At 38.4% G+C, this 21,384-nt stretch overlaps 1 protein-coding gene across 2 annotated transcripts in view; it reads left to right on the top strand.

The window, feature by feature from the left end:
- BRAF (B-Raf proto-oncogene, serine/threonine kinase) overlaps positions 1–21,384 on the top strand; it is an 87,607-nt gene that overhangs the window by 4,737 nt on the left and 61,486 nt on the right. For both annotated transcript variants that reach the window (XM_075052011.1, XM_075052010.1), the window contains exon 2: positions 12,452–12,553. In XM_075052011.1, coding sequence (XP_074908112.1) covers positions 12,452–12,553 — 102 coding nt within the window. The remainder of the gene's footprint in view (positions 1–12,451; positions 12,554–21,384) is intronic.

The raw sequence follows: 21,384 nt of genomic DNA, 5'->3' as shown, positions 1-21,384 counted from the left end.
TATAAAATGTCCGTTAATAGATTCCATCACCTCCACAGGTAAACATATGTCAGGAGTGATGGGGGAAAGTTGATCCAAGTGTAGAAAAGATGATGGCTTTGATAACCTCTTGGGTTTTTTTCCTTAGGCTTTTTATGATTTATTTGTGGCAAGGTAGATCGAATGTTAGAACACAACCTTGAAATACTTGAGTTTAGCAGGGATATTAAAGAGATTTCTGCTTATGATGTTTTTCCCAAAAGGCAGTAGGATTAACAGCTCTGTCCTGTGGTAGCTTCTTTGATTACACAAAACTTGCTTAATGGAGTAGTGGCTCCTTCTGAAAAGTTTTGATGTCTTGGGAGGCTTGTTTCTTGTCTCTGTGGATATCTGCAAACTGCTTGGATACAAAGTGTTTGGTACTGAGTTTCTTGTTCATTTATGTTGTTACTTAAGCCAGTAATGCTATTCCCATTTTTATTTTGTTGTAGTTGTGAAACTCAGAGACCTCTTATTTTTAAAGTGGTTCTAATAATAGCCTTCTTGACACTTGTTTAGCCAGGAAAGGCAATTCTTTTGTTGCATGCAGTTAAAAATACTGTAGACCAAATAAGATTTGGTTTTTTTATGGAGATATCTTTTGATGGTAGCTGTTTATAAAAACAAACTGAAAAAAGCCCAAATTTCCTTAAAGCTCCAATATTCCACTATGTTTTGTTAGTTTGTAACAGATCTATACTTCAGTTTTATTTTTCTATCTATGGAAAACTTGACTGCATTAAATATTTTGGAGGGAATTTCAATTAGAAGGAAATATAATTTTATTTGTACTTCCAAGAGAAACAAAAGAAGGTTTCAAGTGATCATGAAATTGCTAATTTTTTTCCAATCCAGCCTTACACAGAAGCTGGTTCGGCTTTAAGAGGTTTTTTTGGAGATACTTTTTGGCCAAGTGTAAGTTTTATGTCAGTTTTATTTTCAGTTTGAACCACTCACTTTTGAAGGGTGGTGTAATGTACAATATAGTAGAAATGCTCTGTCATAACCGTAGTCGCTAACGGTTGCTGCTGCTCCCTATCCCTGCAGTTACACTGAAGTCAATCAAATGGTGCTCAGCCACCCAGAGCGGGAGGTTTTGCTGTTTCCTGTGCCTGCATCGGGCCGCTCAGCCAGATCTGCTCCCTTGTGCCAAATTAGTACCACGTAGGTCCTTTCCTACGCTGATTCAACTCACTAACGCTGAAGAAAATTGGCATCGCTTTTGCCAGGTTAGTTTTCCACAAGCTTAGCGAACTGAATCTCCTCAACATGGCACCCAATGAGCTCCAAAACTCTTCCGAGGTAGGAGACAAAAAGGAATGTGGTTAGGGGGAGTAGTGGTAGTATGGTGGGGGTTTTCCCCCCTCCTTTTTTTCTTTTTTTTTTTTATAAAGATCATATTTGTCCCATGAAACTGCACTGGCCTTCACTTCATTTTTTATATTTGAATGGGAAGTCTTGTTCAGCTGAGGCTTCCTTAGCTGGGCTTGCCGGGTTTAGATCCTGATGCATTAGATCTTTATGGTCTTGAGCTTCCCATACTAGGTTGTAACAATCTTACTTGGTCTCTCTGGATTGCTTCTGAGCATACCTTTCGCAGAAATGTGATTATATGCCATAGTTTTTCCAGTGTGCCAGGGATGTGGAGGTCCGCTATGAGGTTCTTGTACAGTAAGTATAGTTTTCCAACAGCTTTGACCACATGAGAGTTCTAGGTACAGTATTTAGTTTTTTGAAGTGTGAGATAGTTTTCGTAATTTTCAACTGTTCACACATTGGTGTGTGTGAACGCAGCTACTTTCTCGTAGCTAGCGCAGGACACAAGTCAGTATGCAGTATACGTGTTTCTTTGCTTCAGCTTTTTTATTCCAGTTGCTCTTGAGCTTTTTGGGCATACAATGGAATCCTCTTAGTCTTCCCTTCTGTGCACAGCTTCTTTCCAAAACGATAGGATACATATTTGTGCAACTGATTTCCTCTTCTGTGGCCAGTGCTAAAATTAAACAAGGCTGCCTGATGCAGAATTACATGCCTTTTCTTCTTTTTTTCCTGCTTGAACCCCTTGCTGCAAGTTTTTGGCTTGTTGCGCCACCTTTTTAGCATTTGTGCGTTCTGAAGGAGGGGCAACAGTGCCTTTCTTTATTCTGTTTCTGATGTCATTTTATGAATGTGGACCCTAGCAAAAAAAGGTGAAACAGGCAAAGGTCTAATTTTTAACCATCCAGGCAGGAGTTTTCAGGGAACAGTGCTGCCAGCTGTCATCACACCATGATACTCCCCAACCAACGTGAACATTAAAGGTCAGAAAACAGAACCTGTGCTCTTTTCAAAATGGAGCTGCTTGTGCAGTGTGGGTATAGTGCTTGGTTTCAAATGGATTCTCCACACTATTGATATTGAATTCAGGAGATCATAGGAATATGTTTGGGCACTGAAGGAAGCTTTTCATTTCCTAAGGTTCTGATCAAGTGAAATATTTTTGTGGGTTCTCCCAGTATACCTGCAAAAAATTTGGTATGAAGAGGCAGTTCAATTTCTACATGAAGGGTACCACTTTCTTTAAAATCTTTCTTCTAGGAGGCAAGGAAGTAAGGTTGTTAATGAACAAAATGTACTTACCGTTTGAAAATGTGTTGCGTAACTGAATGGCTAGGAATTTTTTTACTGCAAAAAGGGGGATACCAGCTCTAATATCTTCATCTGTTACTTAGTGAGGCTCCTTGAACAGTATAGTCATTAGTAAAGCTGTTAAATACACTGATAAGTAGTAAATACTTTTCAAATGCAGTTACACTGTGTTCAAGTCAACATTTTCTGACATTTGGAACACAGGCTTGGTAACTTTTTTTTTTTACTTTATTTCAGATAAAGGGATCGTTTTGAGGGTAGGCATTTCTGAAGTCTGAGTAGTGTGTCTAGTTTTTTTAATCTCTGTAGTACTAGTTATTCACTAAAGGTGTTTGAAAAGCACTATAAGATCAACATGAAATAAATAATGAAATAAAATACATCATTATGACTTCAAGAAGTTGGTAGTATCTAGGTGTTTGAAACTGGATGGTTGTATATTGGTGCCTCAATCTTTGAACTGGTTTTGTGAAATTATGCATTAAATCTTAATAGGTCAAACATTCTCTCTAATTAGTTGTAAGTAATGTAGATTTAAATGTGAGTCTTTAGCATCATCTGAGGTAGCTTTCAGAAAGGATTTCTTTAAGGATTCTCGTAATTTTGCTAGAATACAATTTGAAAGTGCTAATAAAGTCTCTTATGACATTTTTAAGCTTATGTATATCGTTGAAAATTGATGTAACTTTTTCCAGTCTCTTGATTTGGTAGTTATAGGTTATAAGTCTTGCAGCAGGTTTTATGTACTAAACAGTTCTCCAATTTGATCAGCTGAAGTTTGACTGAGTCAAATGAAAATAGCTTTTTCAGCGGGATTTGGATTTTTTTCAGTTTTCTAAACTAGAATGTTTTCAACATCCTTCCATGGTAGCTGTTGTATCTTGGTTTGGATTTTTTTTTCTTTAAACTCTCGAACCCTACAATGAGTGGAAGGGAGCCAATTCTACCTTTTAAATGATTTCATTTTTCATGTTGGTACTAGGGTTACTAAGGCAGCATGGTCTGCTGAGTAGAACATGGAATGCCATTTAGGAGAATGTGGTTTCTGTGGCAGTTTCTATTTGTGACTGTTTTCTGTGACTGGGAGCAAATTACTTGTGTTTTACAAATAAAAAAAAAAGTACGTTTGCTGTATTTCAGGTTTTGAGGCCTGTTTGTGATAAAAATGGGATACCTCAGTTACTTTATTGGATCACAGATATTTCTGAACAAACTGAATATATTTATACTTGACTAACAATTCCAGCTGTCTCTTGCATTTTCTAACCGGTTGGTGGAAAACACATGCACAGTGTAGTAATAGTTTAGTGGTGGAATATTGCAAAGTGTATAACAAATTATTTTATGGATTGATAACATGAACTTTTAAATAGGTGCTGATTATCTTTTCTGGATAGTCTAATTAATTGTGTGCTCTGGCAAGGAGAGAGCAGAATAAGTTCTGTAGTTCAGCCGAGACTGAGTTTATTTGTTTTGTCATTTTAATTAACGTGACCCAAGCTGTGTAAGAGCTCTGCTCAACTAGCGTTTGCTTCTTATAGGCAATTATTTTAATTAGCTGGTTGGCTGCTTGCTTTCCATCACAAATATGACTTGTCTTCAGCTTAAGGTGTGTGGAGAAATAGTCTGGTGTGTATGCACGATAGTCTTTTTTCAAATTTCACTGCTATATGGATTAAACACATCAAGAGTCTGTGGTGGTTACCTCTCTAAAGCAAAAGTGCATTCTTAAATAAGTTAGGAAATCTGGATAGGGGTGTTTTTCCCTTTTTTTTAAATTTTTTTTTTTAAAACCTGAGACTGTCTAGGAAGAAGTTGTTAAATTCATAAATATAAATACAGTGAATTGTACAAGAACTTGATCTGTGCATGATCCTCATGACTACTGAATTAGTACCAAAGTGAATAAAAGAGACTAGTAGTAATGCAGCACAAAAGCCTTGAGGAATGTGGAATTAAAGATTTAGTTAGATCAAAGAAAGCTGTGCAACTGGTGGTTAACAATTTAAATGAAGGATACAGACACCTTTTATTTTTCACACTCTGCTGTTCTACTGTGGTAGAAAACATTTGTTAACTTTCCTTTTTATAGTGCTTGGAGACAAATTCTACTTAGCAGCAAGCAGCAAAGATGGCAGGTGATGGAAAAAGTCAGGGAATGAAAGAGAATTGAAACTTAAACTGGAAGGCTGCTGCTTCTTCATGGTAGCCTGAATTCATCTAACTGTGGGCTGTAGAGAAGAAAGGTGACTTTTTGCACCAGCTCAGGTGGTCGCTGGCTCCTTTGCCAAGCTGTTTCAGCACATTGGACTGGCAGAAAACTAACCTTGACAAAGAGAACAATTTTCTGCTTGTTTAGTGTACTGAAATATTTCAGCTGAAGGTTTAAGTTCTGGAGAAAGAGTAAGGAAGGGAACAGGGGTAAACAGCCAAGGACAATATGATAATTGTACCCACCTTCTAGGTTGATGTCAGCTGCAAAGCAACCACTGCCTAAGACTCTTGGTGACTTTGTTCTTATAGAGAAACTGCTTGGTTATGTTACAAGGGTAGACTTTATTAAGCTTTATCCTTTACAGATTATCATTGTATTTAAAAAAATATTTTTAAACACTTGTAAGAAGTAAGGAACATTTGAAGTCTGAACTCCTTTTGTTAAAGAGGAGGCAGCCTAAGAGGCAAAGGTCTGACAGACTGAAAGGGTATTTATTCTGCTTTAAGAGTGGAGCTGAATGATGAGTAATTCAATTTGCATTTAGAATTAAACAAAAGAAAATAAATAGATTACTCTCAGCTGCAGCTGATGGTTTGCAAATAAATGAAAGATGCAAGAATATTAAGTAAAAACTAAGTGTTAGTAATACAAGGATTTTGTGTGGTGGAAGTCCTCTCGTAAAGAAAGCAAGTCTTTATTGAATGTGTTTGTCTTAGAATCACAGACTTAGTCTTCCACTTATTTTTTCAGTAGAGTTTCTGCTGCTAACTCCTCAAAGATGATACTCTGATACTTGAGCCTTAACTTGGTCAGATGTTTCCTAGTTTTTTGGCATAGGGAGAGAGTTGCTGGATGTTTGGTTTTGGTGGGGTTTTTTTGCTTAATGGGAACAGTGTCACAACAGACAGTTGAAAACCTGCATTACTGGTTACAGGAGGTTAAGAATTGGCCTTTCCGTCCTAAAAAAAATATGTTACCTGTTAAATGGAAAATAGTTTTTATCTTAAAGCCTTTTTAATATTTTACTAGCTGCTGTGCTTACAGCAGATGCCTGCTGATCACATTACTGTATTAGCTGACCTAGTTATGATCCTAGTCATTAGACAGGATGGTACAAAAAATGTTGTATCTTTTCTTGAAGATTTTCTTTCTTGAACCTTCTATTATACATCTTCACCAAGGCCATTCTTCATCAGTCTGTAAAGAGATTTTTGTGGAAAAAGAGGTGCTGGCTCCTTTTTCTCTTGGCTACAGTAACTTCTGTAGATGATGTTGTCTGTAACTAATTTACTATTCTGTGATGGTAAATTCTACTGGACTCATTCTGAACTGTCTAGCTAGCCAACAAGGAAAATACACTGTCAAAATTTGTATCTCAGACATTGTAAAGGAGCTGCAATAAAAATGATTCACCAACTTTAATAAAAAGTTGGGAAGATAAACTAGGAAAGGCAGCCTCAGTGCTGACGGTCATGTCACTTGCGTAAACTCTGATGTGAAATCCATTGCAATCTGGTTTTCAATTCAGTAAAGTTTTACAGCTGTTAGTATTTTTCACACGTGTTTATTAAAAAGTTTAATTACACTGTTGAAAACGTGGTAAGCATGAAGAGCCAGCAGAGAGTAGGAAAAATGCAAAAATTAGCACAGTGGGTGTGCGAGTTGAGAGAAGCTTCCACTGAGAGACAGAGAAGAGCTAGAGCCTGAAGTATAGGAAGAAGGAAAGGACTATCCTTCCCACTGTATGTGCATGTTCCAATGGATGACTGCAGAAAATGAAAAGCAAGCTTTGTAAGAGGACTGGCACCATTCAAGGTTGATGGGAGGGGGGAGAGAATCTCAAGAAAAGATACCAAATATGAGGAAGAGGTAACAGTGATTTTCAGCAAAGAAAATGGAAGATGCAAACTCTACATCTTGACATGCGAATGCTGAGGTGGGGTGCTCATATGTCCTCTTGCCTCTCATTCACTCTAACACTTCACTTTCAAGTTAAGACATTAATCCGGCTAAGAACGATCTCATACATGACAGCTTTCTGAAGCGTTTTCTGACAAAGTGTATCCTAGCTCAGTGGACCAAACAACTGAAGTGGTTATGTACGAAAGAAGCCTGAAGGGACTGACTAGAATAGTATTGGATAGGTATTGATGATTTTGTCCCACTTATAAAACAGTTTCCAAGTCAAATGGTGAATTATATATTTATTTATTTTTTCAAATTACCTAGTTGGTTCTATCAAAGTATTCTCCATCATCACCAAGTGTGATAATCCAAATGCAGGAAATACTGTGCCTGGACAAATAATGGCTTTTTTTTCTTTACAGAATAGATTTGAATTCTTGGATGTCTTCTACCAAATGTAAATCATACAGCTTAGAGTTGGGATGAGCTGCAAGATTTAAGTACTGATGCCAGGTGCAAAAAGTATAAAAGATAGTTTGCTTTGTGCTGTCTCAGGCACTGTGTATTTTGACAAGCAGCAAAGGATGCGAAAATAACTTTGTGGCTTATAGCCTTGCATTTGTGGAGCCATCGTCTTCCCTGAATAGAATGGATTTAGGCTTCTACTGTATCTGACTTGCCTCTGGCTTGAAATAGGTCATCATCTTTATTACATTGCAAGGGAGTGCTTATTTGCAAAATTAATGCACGGTTATCCACAATAGGCAGATACAAGTTGATATATTCCAGTATATCTGGAATGTTTCCAGACTTCTGGCTGCCTGTGTCCATGTTAGCCTGCGTCAGCTTCCTTGTGTCAGCAGCACTAAAAGGAGAATCAAATCTAATCTCTTGTGAAGGAGAATAACCTTAACCTAATGCTACCAGATAGGACAGAAAAATTTATTTGAGGCTTTTTTTGGAAAAATGGTAAGGTTATCCAAGCTCTAAAGGATTCATTACTTTTTCATGGAACTACAATGAAACTGTGTGTCTCCGTCCTGGTTTTGCTGGGGTAGAGTTAATTTTCTTCACAGTAGCTGGTATGGGGCTACATTTTGGATTTGTGCTGAAAACAGTGTTGGTCATTCAGGGATGTGTTTGTTCCTGCTGAGCAGTGCTCACCCAGAGCCAAGGGCTGTTCTGCTCCTCACCCCACCCCACCAGCGAGGAGGCTGGGGGGGCACAAGGAGTTGGAGGGGACACAGCCGGGACAGCTGACCCTGACTGACCCGAGGGATATCCCAGACCATAGGACGTCATGCCCAGAAATAAAAGCTGAGGGAAGAAGGAGGAAGGGGGGGACATTCAGAGCGATGGCGTTTGTCTTCCCAAGTCACCGTTAGGTGTGCTGGAGCCCTGCTGTCCTGGAGATGGCTGAACACCTGCCTGCCCATGGGAAGTGGGGAATGGATTCCTTGGTTTGCTTCACTTGTGTGCATGGCTTTTGCTTTGCCTGTTAAACTGTCTTTATCTCAGCCCATGAGTTTTCTCACTTCTACCCTTTTGATTCTCTCCCCCATCCTACCAGAGGGGAGTGAGCGAGCGGCTGTGTGGGGCTTGGTTGCTAGCGGGGGTTAAACCAGGACAGTCTCAAATAGCCATGACCCTTCCTGTGGGAAGGGACTGGACTTGCCTGTGGACAGTACTAGGTGCATTGCAGATTTACTTCAGAATACACTAAGATTTCTAGCAACTGTCTCTTAGGCTGGCATTGATTTTTGTTTTTCTGCAAGATACTTGGCAGTTGTGGTTTTATGGTTTTCTACAGGTGTGGAGTTTCATAAGTGTAATGGAGTGCTCATAAGAGTAACAAAAAGTAGGTCTGTTCTTTCTTAATGACCAGCGGGTTTCCTTTTACTTCTAGAGGAAAGTGTGGATAAAGGGATTACTGTGAGATCTTGAGGAAGGAATGGTATTAATGTGTATGCATTTAACTTGAAAAACTTGGGTTTATTCTGTTGTCTAGGAACAAGCTCTTTGGTCCAGAACTGATTGCTAAAAGGATTCCATATTTCATGTTTTTGCCATCTCTGCTGTTAGGTTGTTCTTTGCTGCTGTCCTGGAATACATGTCCTTACGGGGATGAGACACTTACTAAAATCTTAGGCAATTTTTGTACACTTAGGTTTTATTTGGACAGTTGAAAGAAACCTATATGTCTGTGAGTGCTACTGAACTCAAGAGATTTAATTCTTAAGACCTAGTGTTTCAGGTTTTTTCCACAGAGATGATGGGGATATGTCTTGCTCAAAGCCTGTAAGGCTGGGCTGGTGCACATGATGCAAACTTAGCTGAGATGAGTTATCTGAACAAGCAAGTCTGCAAGGAGAAAAGACAGGCTGAAGTTGCTGGCTCTGCTGGCTTTGTAAATGCAGCAGGTATGGTGTATTTTTTGTGAGACGGAAGCTGTGGGCACTGGTGTGCAGAAGCAGACATTTTCAAGTCGCATGAGGTCACTTGCACAGAGCACCAGTTCCGAATTCCAGTTAGGAAAAGGCTTGAGTTCCTTCAATTGAATTGAAGTAGTCATAGATCCTGCATAGTAGGATGCAATATATTTGCACAGGGGTTGATTCTCAAGGAGCTAGCTAGTTAAGGGTTGCTCTGGACCACAAAAAACTGTATAAGTATATTCACTGATATGGGAAGCCAGAAGGTAAGTTTTCTATAAATTAAAATAAGTAGAAGTTGCCACGTAAAGGGAAACTGTGAAGCTTGGAAATTTGCCATGGCATCTGTGTTCTTGTGCGTACTTGATTAGGGATAGAATATGCTAGTCAATACTAGATTTGTGAAAGTTTTTTCAGCTTGTCAGAAGACTTTTGATGAATATGGCACACAAAATAGGTTTTCCATTTCTGTGAGCAACAAGTAATGATTTGGTGCGATGGTTGACTTTGATAAATTTCCTTCTGCCTTCAGCATACTTTTAACTGTGTGAATAGCCTTTCTAAGATGATAGAAATCCATATTAAGTTTGGCTGTAAGATTCACTTGTGGAAAGGCTCTTGGTGTAGTGCACAGATGTATAGTAGGTAATTCAGGGCACTGTTTTCAGCTCTTATAAGCAATGTTGTCTTCCATTAGACTTTAATTTCAGCTTCTTCAGGTGAAGACATTTTTTACCATAGCCTGGCAGCTGGCAGTAGGTTTGATTATTTTTTTTTAAATTATTTTTTAAATTTTCTTCATTTGTCACTCAGTTTTTGCTCTTGTCATGATATTAACTTAGGAGGAAGATTTCTGCCCTTGTTAGAGGCTGTTTGATTCTCTTGCCAACATCTCCTAAATAACATGCTTCCGTTGTGCATGTTGCTGTTGCTCAGTTATGTTCGTTATTCAGTGTCTTTACTGTAAGAGAAGAGAGAAGCAAGGTTGTGGTTACGGACACAAAATAGAAAATAATGTACGAGCAAGGAAGCTATTCATTACCAATCTTTAAAAAAGTATTGGGAAACTTATCTGACAGGTTCATTCTACTTGGCACTGGTGAGGCCACACCTGGAGTGCTGTGTCCAGTTCCAGGCTTCCCAGTACAAGAGGGACATGGCTGTACTGGAGAGTGAAGTCCAGTGAAGGGGCAGAAAGATCATTAAGGGTTGGTGAAAGGAAGACAGGTTGCTCAGGGAGGCTGTGGAGTCTCCATCCTTGGAGATACTCAAAAGCCATCTGGATGTGGTCCCTCCTGCTTGAGGAGGGGGTTGGACCAGATGACCTCCAGAGGTCCTTTCCAACCTCAACCCTTCTGTGATTCTGGGTTACTTTGTCAGTGAAGCATCTTCCCTCCCCACCTTCCCCATTGCCAGGCATTTAAGTATAGTAAATTGTTGATACTGGTTCTGTACAGTACATGTTGAGGAAAACTTTTGGTAGGTGAAATTACCAGAATGACCAAATAATAGAAGTTGTGTTAAGTACTAATGAAACCTGTTTCTGAAGGTAATCCTGAAATGATTTCTAAGTTTGCCAGAAGTTTTCTGTATACGCACCCGGGTTAACAGCAAGTTACCATTTACACAGTAACTAAACATCCTAAACTCTTATAGTGAACCGATTAATTCTAGTGTTGATTCAAGCTTGTTCTTTTCACCAAGCATACAACTAGTCCTTGCCGTCTTGGGAAAAACTAGCAAAATACAGAAATCCTTCTCTTTGCTGCTGGTTGGCAGTCCAAGCTTCAACATGATGAATTGATTGCAAGTTGAGAAGCAAGCTGACTTCCACATTTGCCTCAAGGGAATTTACATACAGAATATGCGAATAGCACTGTCTTTGTTCGGTGTGTCCCCCTGCTCCCCTCACTCAATTTGGGTCGCTCGTTCCTGAGCAAACTATTTTCATATTTGATGAAATCTTTGTTCTGGTATCTGTTTTAAAACTTGGGCTAGAAGTGAATCGATTATTAGTTTACTCTAGGAAATTGCTGGCAAATAACTGATGTCTAGAATTAGAAGGGCTAAATAAGGTGGTGTGCAAAATGCGAGTTCTGTGTTTTAGAGTTTGTTTCTTTGTGAACTTCTCAAGTTACATGGTAAAACTTGTTTTGATCCAACTTGGATTGGATCCTATTATTGGTGCCTACTTTAGAATATGAAGTTATTTGCATCTTCTTTTTAAAGAGGTAGCTTGTCACAATTTGTAAATGCAGACCTGGTCTTGAGGCTGTATATATTATAATCTGTGAAGTAGAAGAGAGTTAAAACTGGAAAAGGTAAAGGGTATCTTTAAAATACCTTTGTAAGAAGCACTCTTTATACTATCTTCATTTCTTTCATTGTGAGCCTAATAACTCTGACATAATAATTTTTTCTGAGAAATAGTCTGAATAACAATACCTATGAAGATGACAGTCTCCTCTCTTCCTCCCTCTTCCCCCACTATAAATTTCTGACTTTGATTGGACTGAAGTAGCTTCTTAAATCACTGTAGCATTATTGCTTTAAGTGTTTGGGCTTGTGCATCGCTGCCTTTTTAGGTATAAATTAGGGTTTATAATACTGTTCACCTACAATGGTCTTAAAGTACTAAAATTAACTCTTTCAAGATGTTGTGAAGAATGACGAACAACCCGAATTGTTTCATAGTACAGTGCCTAGTCTTCTCTGTGCACTGGAGGTAAATGTCTTTTTCAGGTTGCGTCCAAGGTGTGTAAGAAAACTTGTAGGGTAGACCAAGTATAGAAGTCAGGGTATAGAAGGTGCTCTTTAACATCAAGACATCCTATTCCCATGCAAATGAAACACTAGATCTAGGTTTTGTGAATGTTGTTTACACAGATTAAGGTTTGATAGAACTCCTTCACTAAACTTTGTAATGCTGTAGAAATTGGGCTGCGAAGTCTTGCAAGGAAAATACTTAATATTATTTTGATAAACATGAAAAATAAACCATTCTTAAAAGTTCATTCAATGGTTCCTGAATTTTAAAACTAGATTTAATTTTTCTCTGTTTATATCAGAAGTAAGCTGTGTATTACCGACAGTGGAGGAACAGGATGACTTTGTGCACTCTTTTACTGATAATTAAAATACTTTTATTACGGACTTCTGTTATTTAATACCAAGAAAATGGATTTTTTTTGTTGTTTAAGACAGATTCTCTAGGCTCCTTTTGATTATAAAAAATTGTAATTTTCTGTTTTAGGTGTGGAATATCAAACAAATGATTAAATTAACACAAGAACATATAGAGGCACTGCTAGACAAATTTGGAGGAGAGCATAACCCACCATCGATATATTTAGAGGTAAGTTTATATTGAAATCAATGTGGTTAGATTAATGCTGTGTTGTCTTAATCTTATATGAAGCATCTTACATTAAAACTGAGAATATCTGTAGTAGAAGAGAATATTCACTTTGTGTATTAGAAACTTAACTCTTCCCCTGGAGATAGAAGGGAACTGTGTGGGATTCCTGATACACATCTGTGGGGGAAGATCAGTGGCATGGTCTAATAGTTATGTTGGTGCAATTGAAATGTAAGGCATTCTTTTTAGGTGTGGAGGGGGGGGAAGAGTGTGTGTGTACAATAGAAAAAGGCACACTCTGTTCTTGAAAGCAAATATATACACATACACATGAAAGCATCTTCTAAGACTAACATTGCCTTTAAAGCAGTTGACTTCACTTTTTGTTCTTTGAAAAATAATCATGTAGAATCAAAAAAATTATATTAGTAGAAGGGAACTTCTTAAAGAAATACATAAAATTGTAGGGTGGAGTAAGCTGTGTTTAATTTGTAAACTAACTATAAATTAAATTTCTGTATTCTTTCATCATTCCAGATTCATAAAGTTGCATTGACGTAGGACCATTAAAAGCATAAAGGACTGCATGCATAAGTTACATCTGTTAGGAATTGAATGGCTATCACTTACTCCAAACCCTTGGTTCTCTCAAGTATTGAAATAACTGGAGGTCAACCATATTTCTTTTGTAGTCTTTTTAATTGTAATTGCTGTCTAAAGGCACTGGGTAATTAAAAATAAAGATCTCATTATTTGAGGTACTTCTAGCTTTTATCTTAATATGTCAGAACAGGGCAGTAGCGTGATTATACAAATGTTGACATAAGGTCCTTAACAGTTAAGGTCAAATGAGGCCCTCTATAGTTGCTTTACTTATTGCTAATGTGAAATGGGAGTATTGAATGAGTGCTAATCACTATTTTAACCACTCAATGGTATATAAACACATCTCTGTTTTCATGTGAACTGGTTCATTCATGTCTGGTTTTAATATTGCCACATGTATGTTGGTTTCATTAGATTATGTATCAAATTGCAATAATAATGAGCTTAATCTGTACTAAGTCTGGATTTGAGGTAGTGAAATTGTTAGTTCATTACAGTCATTTGTCACTTGCTCGTATCTAAAATAAACATGAGATCTCTACACTGGAAGCTTTTTGATTATTCTGTAGTTCATTGATAGGGAAGAGGGCATTTGCAGTTGTAAATGTGTACTAGGAAATGATTATGATAGTGTAAAGAGTATGGTAAGTCTGAAATAGTGACTATGAACTGTGAAGCTTGAAGTAGATTTGCAAGTTCAATGGTTCCATGTGCCGCTGAGAGGAAACTGCAACTCTGGCTTATCAACGTGGTAGGGAAGCCCTGCAAGATGGAGCAAGGTGTTACTCTGCTGCAGTGAGTTGTGCTGGATCATGTAGCAGTTCTTGTGACAAGTAGAGCTGCTTTTTCAGTTGAATTATCCCATGAAACAGAGAGTCCTGTGAAGAGAGTCCACTGTCATTGAAATGAAAAGCCTTGTTTTTCCCAGCTCTTTGCCATGTGGTTCCTCTGCTTCCTTTGTTCAGGTACTTGCAGTACTAGTAGTGACTAAGCCACTTCCAATCACTAACCTGGAAAGAAAATACTCTGATTTTGTTGGATGAGTTTGCCATCCTGTTAGTAGATTGAACTTGGTCATGATGAAGTCCAGTGAGCCCCAAAGCTGTGGTTAAAGGTTAGGGAAGGGGAAGAGCTTGCAGCTGTGAGCCAAGAACCTAGACAGTGGGCTGAGACAGGAGAGGAGAGGAACTTTTTATTTGGATGGTCAATGGCTTAGATTAGATCATCCTCGGACAGATTGATTGAAGTGAACAGGATTAAATGCTGCAAACCTGTCATTTGTTTAGAGCGTAGATTTCCTGTGGTAGAACTAAAGTGTGAAAAAGAAGAAATATATTACAGAGTACCTGGTACAGTCAGAAGCAAGATTACTGTCTACCCTTTACTGTTCATTTCAGTCCAGCAGCCGTTGTCTAGTGTGTCCTTTCTGTGCCTTTTCCCAAATTTTGTCTGCTTTTGGCTTGGTCAAGAACAGGGATTGCTTTCTAGAGTCAGAATTTACTTTGCAGCAATTTACCTGAGTCTGATCTGTCACTGCTAGAGCTAACATTTTGACTTTCTGAATTGCTTCACCTGTCAGAAAAAGGACGAGAACAACCCTGGTTGCAATATGGAAGGACAAAGCTATATGTAAAAAGCTCTGAATGTAGTGTGATAAAGTGGGGAAGAACACATTTGCTTCTAGGAAATGTAGAACTAAGAAAACGCAATGGTTTTGATATGAATAAAAAGAACAGGAGAGTATGTAGGATACATGTGGGTAGCTTAAGTGATTAAATAGATCAATTGTCTGTCTGACATCCATTAGAAATGGCAAACTCCATATGTACAGAGCTGCTGTGTGATACCGGGGCTGTTGTTCAAGTTCCATACCTGGGCATCATCACTGACTTATGTGCATGACCTCCTTTTCCCTGCAAGCTTTCACATCCAGGCTATGTCTAGGTCTTGATGCTATGGTCTGTGTACTATCTCCAAAGTGCTTGAACAGGAAGGTAATGTAACTTACAGTCTGTCCATCCTCTTCTGATTTTTACATTTTGGTGGTTTTGCTGAAGTCTCATTTCTGGCTGTAAAGTGCAATATTGCCCTGCTTTTACACAGAATCTGTATGGGTAATTTTGCTAGTCTGCTACTTGGACTGCATCACCCTTCCCTTTGTTTCCTCTCACTGCTCTGATCTCTTTGCATCTTCCATAAAAAGTGAGTGACTTTTAAGGGCTTCTGTAGATTGTGCCTGTTGATCATCCCTTGAGTGCTATCAGCAAGCTCTTGGCAAAAGTTGGAATTAGCCAAAGCTAATTGTTAGATAAGTACCTGCAAATAAACACTTTGCTTTCTCCCATACTGCCTTTCACTGTTGTAAACTTCTAGTTTGTTGTTGTAATGCTTTCTGCAAAACCATGGTTTTTTGTATACCTATGAAAAACTTGACAGCTATCCATCCATCTTCTGGTGTGTAGAGTTTCAGTACAATAAGGTTTGTTCGGTTCTTTTGTACTCCTCTCTGGCTTTATATCCTTCATTTCTTAAGCATCTAACTGCTCACGTTCACAGAACTTACAGCACCCTTTGCACTGGCTCCTGTTCTGTGCTGGAGCTGCCTCTGTAGACCTGTCAAGTAAAGTTGTGGTGGAATCTGGCAACAGAATTGCATTTCAATTAAAAGTGGAAAGGAAGGGGTTGGGGGAGCGGAAGCGCGCAAAGGAAAACTGAAGAACTGAACAAGAAAATTAATTCTGAAGATTGAGCATGCAAAGGATGTAGTAAAATTATTTGTGCATTGAATATAAAACATACACCTCTTTTAAAAATAAAAAGGAATTTATGCCTTAGTTACAGTTGCTCAAGAAAATAGAAGCTAACAAGCTTGCTTTTTTTTTTTCCCCCCTGTGCTCATATAAGAGTAAGAAGACAAAATGGGTTGTTTTTGTGGCAGACTTTTTTTTAATTCTGGGGGGGTTCAATGTGTTTTACATCAAAAGAACTTTAAAACTGACAGCTATTGTCGTAGCCATCATTTCAGGATTCATCAACTGACTGTGAAAGAGGAATGGATTTCTTGAAATATCAAAAGTGATTGACGTGTGCTGTGTTGAATTCAGCATATATTTAATTATTCCTGCAAGATGGGGTACTCGGATTCAGGGGTATCTCACTGCCTTGATCCATCACTCCTCATGGATGGTCTTAAGAGTGACTGTAGAGGAGGGGGAGTAGAGCCTGCGTGCCTGGGTGGGCTCCTTTTTTGCAGCTGCCTAGGGTAGAAAATGTAGCGTGAAGCTGGAGGGCAGCAGGTAGCTTGTCTCTCTCCTCTCAGGGCAGGAAAGTAGGGGCTGAGGAAAGAGACCAAAGCTGCAGAGAGACTTCTGGGTGTGTGTATAAGGGACAGGGGTAGGAAACAAAATGAACAGAAGAAAGAAAAGACCGTTTGTCATAAACCACACAATTTTCTTTTAATTATTATAAATAGTACTAGTTTCAGGAATCTTATCAAGGTTCTCTAATATGATTACAAGAAAAAGTTTTCTGTTTGTTCCATATGAAAGAAATAATACATGTAGCAAGCAACGGCTGTATTAAAATATAAAAAATGGCGTATAACTAACATTCTTTCTTAGGTAATCCTAGTTCTTAACTTTTTCTATCTCCTGTATGTAATCATGTATCTCAGATCTAACAGACTCCTGGAAATCTCTGTCAAATATTTAAAATAACTGCTTGACTCAGTAGATGTAGAAATATCACTAATAGCATTTTTCTTTTCTTCTGGAAAAGAGGCTGCAAGAGCTCCTTGGTAGGTTTTACCACACTTTTTGGAAGCACTCTGTATCACAGCAGCTGAAAACATCAATGATTTTTGTCTTCCCACATAATTTCTTAGTGTGTTATATCTGTCCTTGAAGTGCTGTTTCCCAAAATACACAGTTTGTGATTCACTGTGGAAAAACCCTTTTCTTAAGGTTTGTCTAAGCATTGTAAATATTGGAAATCTTTACTGTGAAGAAGTCTAATATTATGATACTGGGAAAAGCTGGGGTTCAGTTAGCAAAAATGGTTAAAATATGCAGTTGCATATTCTTCTATAATGGCCATCAAAATAATTTTTTTTTTAATTTTTTTTGTCTCTACCAATAAAGTACTGATGAAAAGGATAACCTAAGTTAGGGAAAAGAGAATAAAGATCTATGCATTTCAACTTAGTGTTGGCAACAAAAGGTGTTTACAAACTGAAATGTGTTGTACAGATCCAGACTGGTCAAAAGCAGTCAGCTCAAACTTAGGAGAGATTGTGCTTAAATGACTTAATCAGATTTGTTAGCCTTTGTAGACTCTTAATGACTGTTCAGGGAGGCCTTACCTATTTAAACTTCCAAAATGCATTTTGTGTCCTTGCCTCATAGTTATGTGTACAGAGAACACTTCATCTGCGGGAACTTCAATTGAACTTGAACGGTATTAGCCCATTCGCATGTAAATAGTTCCTCACTCGGTGAGAAGTTGTATCCTGGACCTGTAGGTTATGTCAGTTAACACTACAAGAGTAAGCTGCCTGCTTTTCTTTATTCAAACTCCACACAAAATAAAACAGTATACAAATGCATAGAATGATAGTGGTATCAAAATAAGTTTTAAAACTTAGTCAGCTTTCTAGTGTTGTCCTGAAGGAATCATCCTCCTTCCTGCTCCTACTGTTGGAAGCAATTTAAAATGAGAATCATGGGGGCAGAGGTATGTTTGTCCCCAACTACCGTGATTTTTATTTTTTCTCCCCTAGCTTTCCCTTTTCCTGGGCTATTAAACGTATTTTATTCGGCAGCCTTGCTGTTGCTATTTTTGAGAGTTTCACTGTTGAATTTCAGGAGAGTGTTTCATTCCTTATTCCTGTATATCTGAAGAATCAATGCAGGGGGTCAAATTAAAGAAGATTACCTCTTTGCTGATCTAAAGTATGCTTATTGCAGCAGCAGGCATATACAGTCTGAAATGCATCTCAGTGTCGAATCTCAGGTTGTTTCAGACTGCTTGTGGGATTCCAGGAAAATGCTAATCCTGAGTACAGGTGCTGGGAAACGGGGTGGTTCTCTGGGGAAATTCAGATTAATTTTTACCAGGCTCCTAACAGATGCTGATCAAATATGTTGGACCAAAACTGGAGTGTCTAAAGTTAGACTAAGTACAGATTTAGGAGTCTTACCAAATGAAGAAATCCTGACGTATGTTATGTCTATCTTCAGCTCCCATTTAACTTAGTTGGATTTGCATTTGATCAACAGCCTAAAAGGTCAGACATCTTTTAAATAGAAACACAATCTCAGTTTCAAAGACCAGGAAACTGTAGTTTAGGCTTTAAGAGTCTTGCAGTATGTGGATATTATCTAATATTGATTGAGGAAGGGAGACAGAACGGTAAAACCAGTTGGTCTGCTTGAGTTTAGTCTGGGTTTCTAACCAGATGTGGTAGGGGGCAGGGAGAAGGGGAAAGTGTATTTTGCTACTTGGTTTTGTCCCAGATTAATTTTTTTTAAAATATTTCACTTGTTGCTTTTTGTTTCCTTAGATGTTATTACTAGAATGTATAGCCTGGTTATGGCCCAAGAAAGCAAATTTCAAATATAATATAAATAATATGTAGTAGAGAAATACACATTTTTGAGAAAATCCCTTGTCATCATCTTGACAGCAGAACTCTGTTGGCACTTCTGTGTAACATCATGCAAATTCTGTTGACTTCTGAGGTCAGTGTTTATATTGTCAATGGGTTGCAACATTTAAGAAGTAACTAACTCTGATGCTCCTGAGTGAGCAGCAGTTGTATTATGGCATGTAGGTACATTGTGTATAAACATGCCAACTTCCTGTGCTTTAGATGGACTTGGCAGCTTACCAGCCCCTTATACATTTTACTTAGTTGAAGCCTCAGAGACTTTATTATGTTATGCATACATACTGATGTGCAATATAATTAAAATTAACTTTTTGTTCTATTTTAGATAGCCATAGAATTATGTGTAGATTGACAAGATGTGTCAATTTGAATCTAATAGCCAGCTTTTCAAATATATTTTTTCCTTTAACTTCGTGAAACACTGTAAATTCAAGCTAAATTGGGAGCCCTGTAGCGATACAACAAACAGATAAATTTGTTGAGGACAATATGTGTTATTAAAGACAGTCTGGTTTTCTGCAACTAATGAACAAGCTGGAGGAGTTGAAGAACAGAAGCCTCATGACAAGAAGCAGCACAACAACAAAGACGAATGTGGCACCTTGCACCTGCGACAAGGCGGCTGGTTTGGTGAGCAACGAGCTGAGCTGCGGGTAACCCATCCTCACGGTTCCTGCAGGCTGGGCTGCATTAGCAAGTGCCTAGCCAGCACGAAGAGGGACCCGTCTACTACTCACTACTTGTGTCACTGCGTTCGAGCCGTGTTTAGTGCGGAGAAGAGAAGGCTAAGGAGGAATCTGCAGGGTCTTGCAACCTAAAGAGAGGGCCAGGCTCTTTTCAGACAAGCACAGCAAAAGGGGAAGAGGCAATGTCACAGACAGCATCGAGTGAATTTCACAAGAGAAAATTCTTCATTGTGAGAGTGGTTTTAGAGCCCTGGAACTGGTTGCCCAGGGGCTGTGGAGTCTTCATCCTTCAAGGCTTTCAAAATATGCTTTGGCAAGACCCTGAGCAACCTGATTGAACTTAAAAATTATCTCTGTGCCAAACAAGTATTGGACTAGATGACTTCCAGGGTTATCTTCCAACCTTTTTTTGTTTTGTTTTTTCTCCTGTGATTCTCTATCAAGCTGAAAGTAAGATTTAAGTTTTCTTGTAGAACATTATGCACTTCTTCATGGGAATATGTAAACTGAATGGATTTCATTCTAGATTTCATAAACTTTTCCTTCTGAAATACCTTTAAAATCCTTAATTTAATGAATTGCTTGAATGTTCAGCTTAATCTTCTTCACGCTGTAGATGCTGTACAAACTTAATTTTGAACTTTTGTCTTTGTTTTTGAAAAACAATGTTAGAAATCAACCTTATAGTTGACCCAGAGGGCCTTGACTGATTTAAAGGTTTGAGTAGCTGTTGATGCCTGTCTGCTGATATGGCTCTGCTGCTGCAGGTCACTGTTGTAGACAGACGAACTCTACGGCATAATCTTTCTTTTAGCTAGAAATACTTGCCATACAACAGCTTTGCTGTTGTAATACCCTTTCAATTTAACTCCATGGTGTCCTGGTTTTGGCTGGAATAGAGTTAATTTTCTTCCTAGTAGCTGGTATAGTGTTGTGTTTGGGATTTAGTAAGCGAATAATGTTGCTAACACACTGATGTTGCTAACACACTGATGTTGCTAAGTAGCGTTTATACCAAATCAAGGACTTTTCAGCTTCTCTTACTGTCCAGCCAGCAAGAAGGCTGGAGGAGCACAAGAAATAGGGAGGGGACACAGCCACGAAAGCTGACCCAAACTGGCCAAAGAAATATTCCATACAATAGGACATCATGCCTGGTATATAAACTGGGGGGAAAGCTGGCCAGGGGCTGCTGCTTAGGAACTGACTGGGCACTGGCCAGCAAGTGGTGAGCAATTGCATTGTGTATCACTTGTTTTGTATATTCAAATTATTTTATTATTATTGTTGTTACTATTATTACCATTATTTTCTTCCTTTTCTGTCCTATTATACTGTCTTTATCTCAACCCACAAGTTCTACTGGTTTGTTTTTTTTCTGATTCTCTCCCCCATCCTGCTGGGGGGAGTGAGTGAGTAGCCACTTACTGTGGTACTTAGTAGCTGGCTGGGGTTAAACCACAACACATGGGATAATTCTGTGTTTTGACTTGGTGCTGTTGGCTGTGTAAGGACTATGTGTGCTAGTCATCAGCTGAAACCAATGTCTCACCGAAGTACTTAATCTTTGTGAAAATGAGATTTTTTTGGAGCTATTCTGTTTCTGCTGCATGTACTGTTGCTCCTTCTCTGTAAAAAGAATTTATTTTTTTAAAAGAGAAAAATGTATTTAAAGTCTGCTGATGCATTTCTAGTTCCATTATGTTTTATTATGGGATCTTCTACTATGACATTGAGTAACTGTATAACAGTATAATACTTGAGAGCTTTTGTCTCCATTAAAAATAGAGCTTTTCATGCAGAATTTAATGGTATAGAACCCAAAGCCAGCAGCAGCTCCCAGCTTTCCATGCTCATTGTTTATTCTC

The sequence above is a fragment of the Buteo buteo genome, chromosome 19 (assembly GCF_964188355.1).
Source record: "Buteo buteo chromosome 19, bButBut1.hap1.1, whole genome shotgun sequence".
Lineage (NCBI taxonomy): Eukaryota > Metazoa > Chordata > Aves > Accipitriformes > Accipitridae > Buteo > Buteo buteo.
The sequence above is the reverse complement of the archived record's forward strand: the minus strand, read 5'-3'. Positions and strand labels throughout refer to the sequence as shown.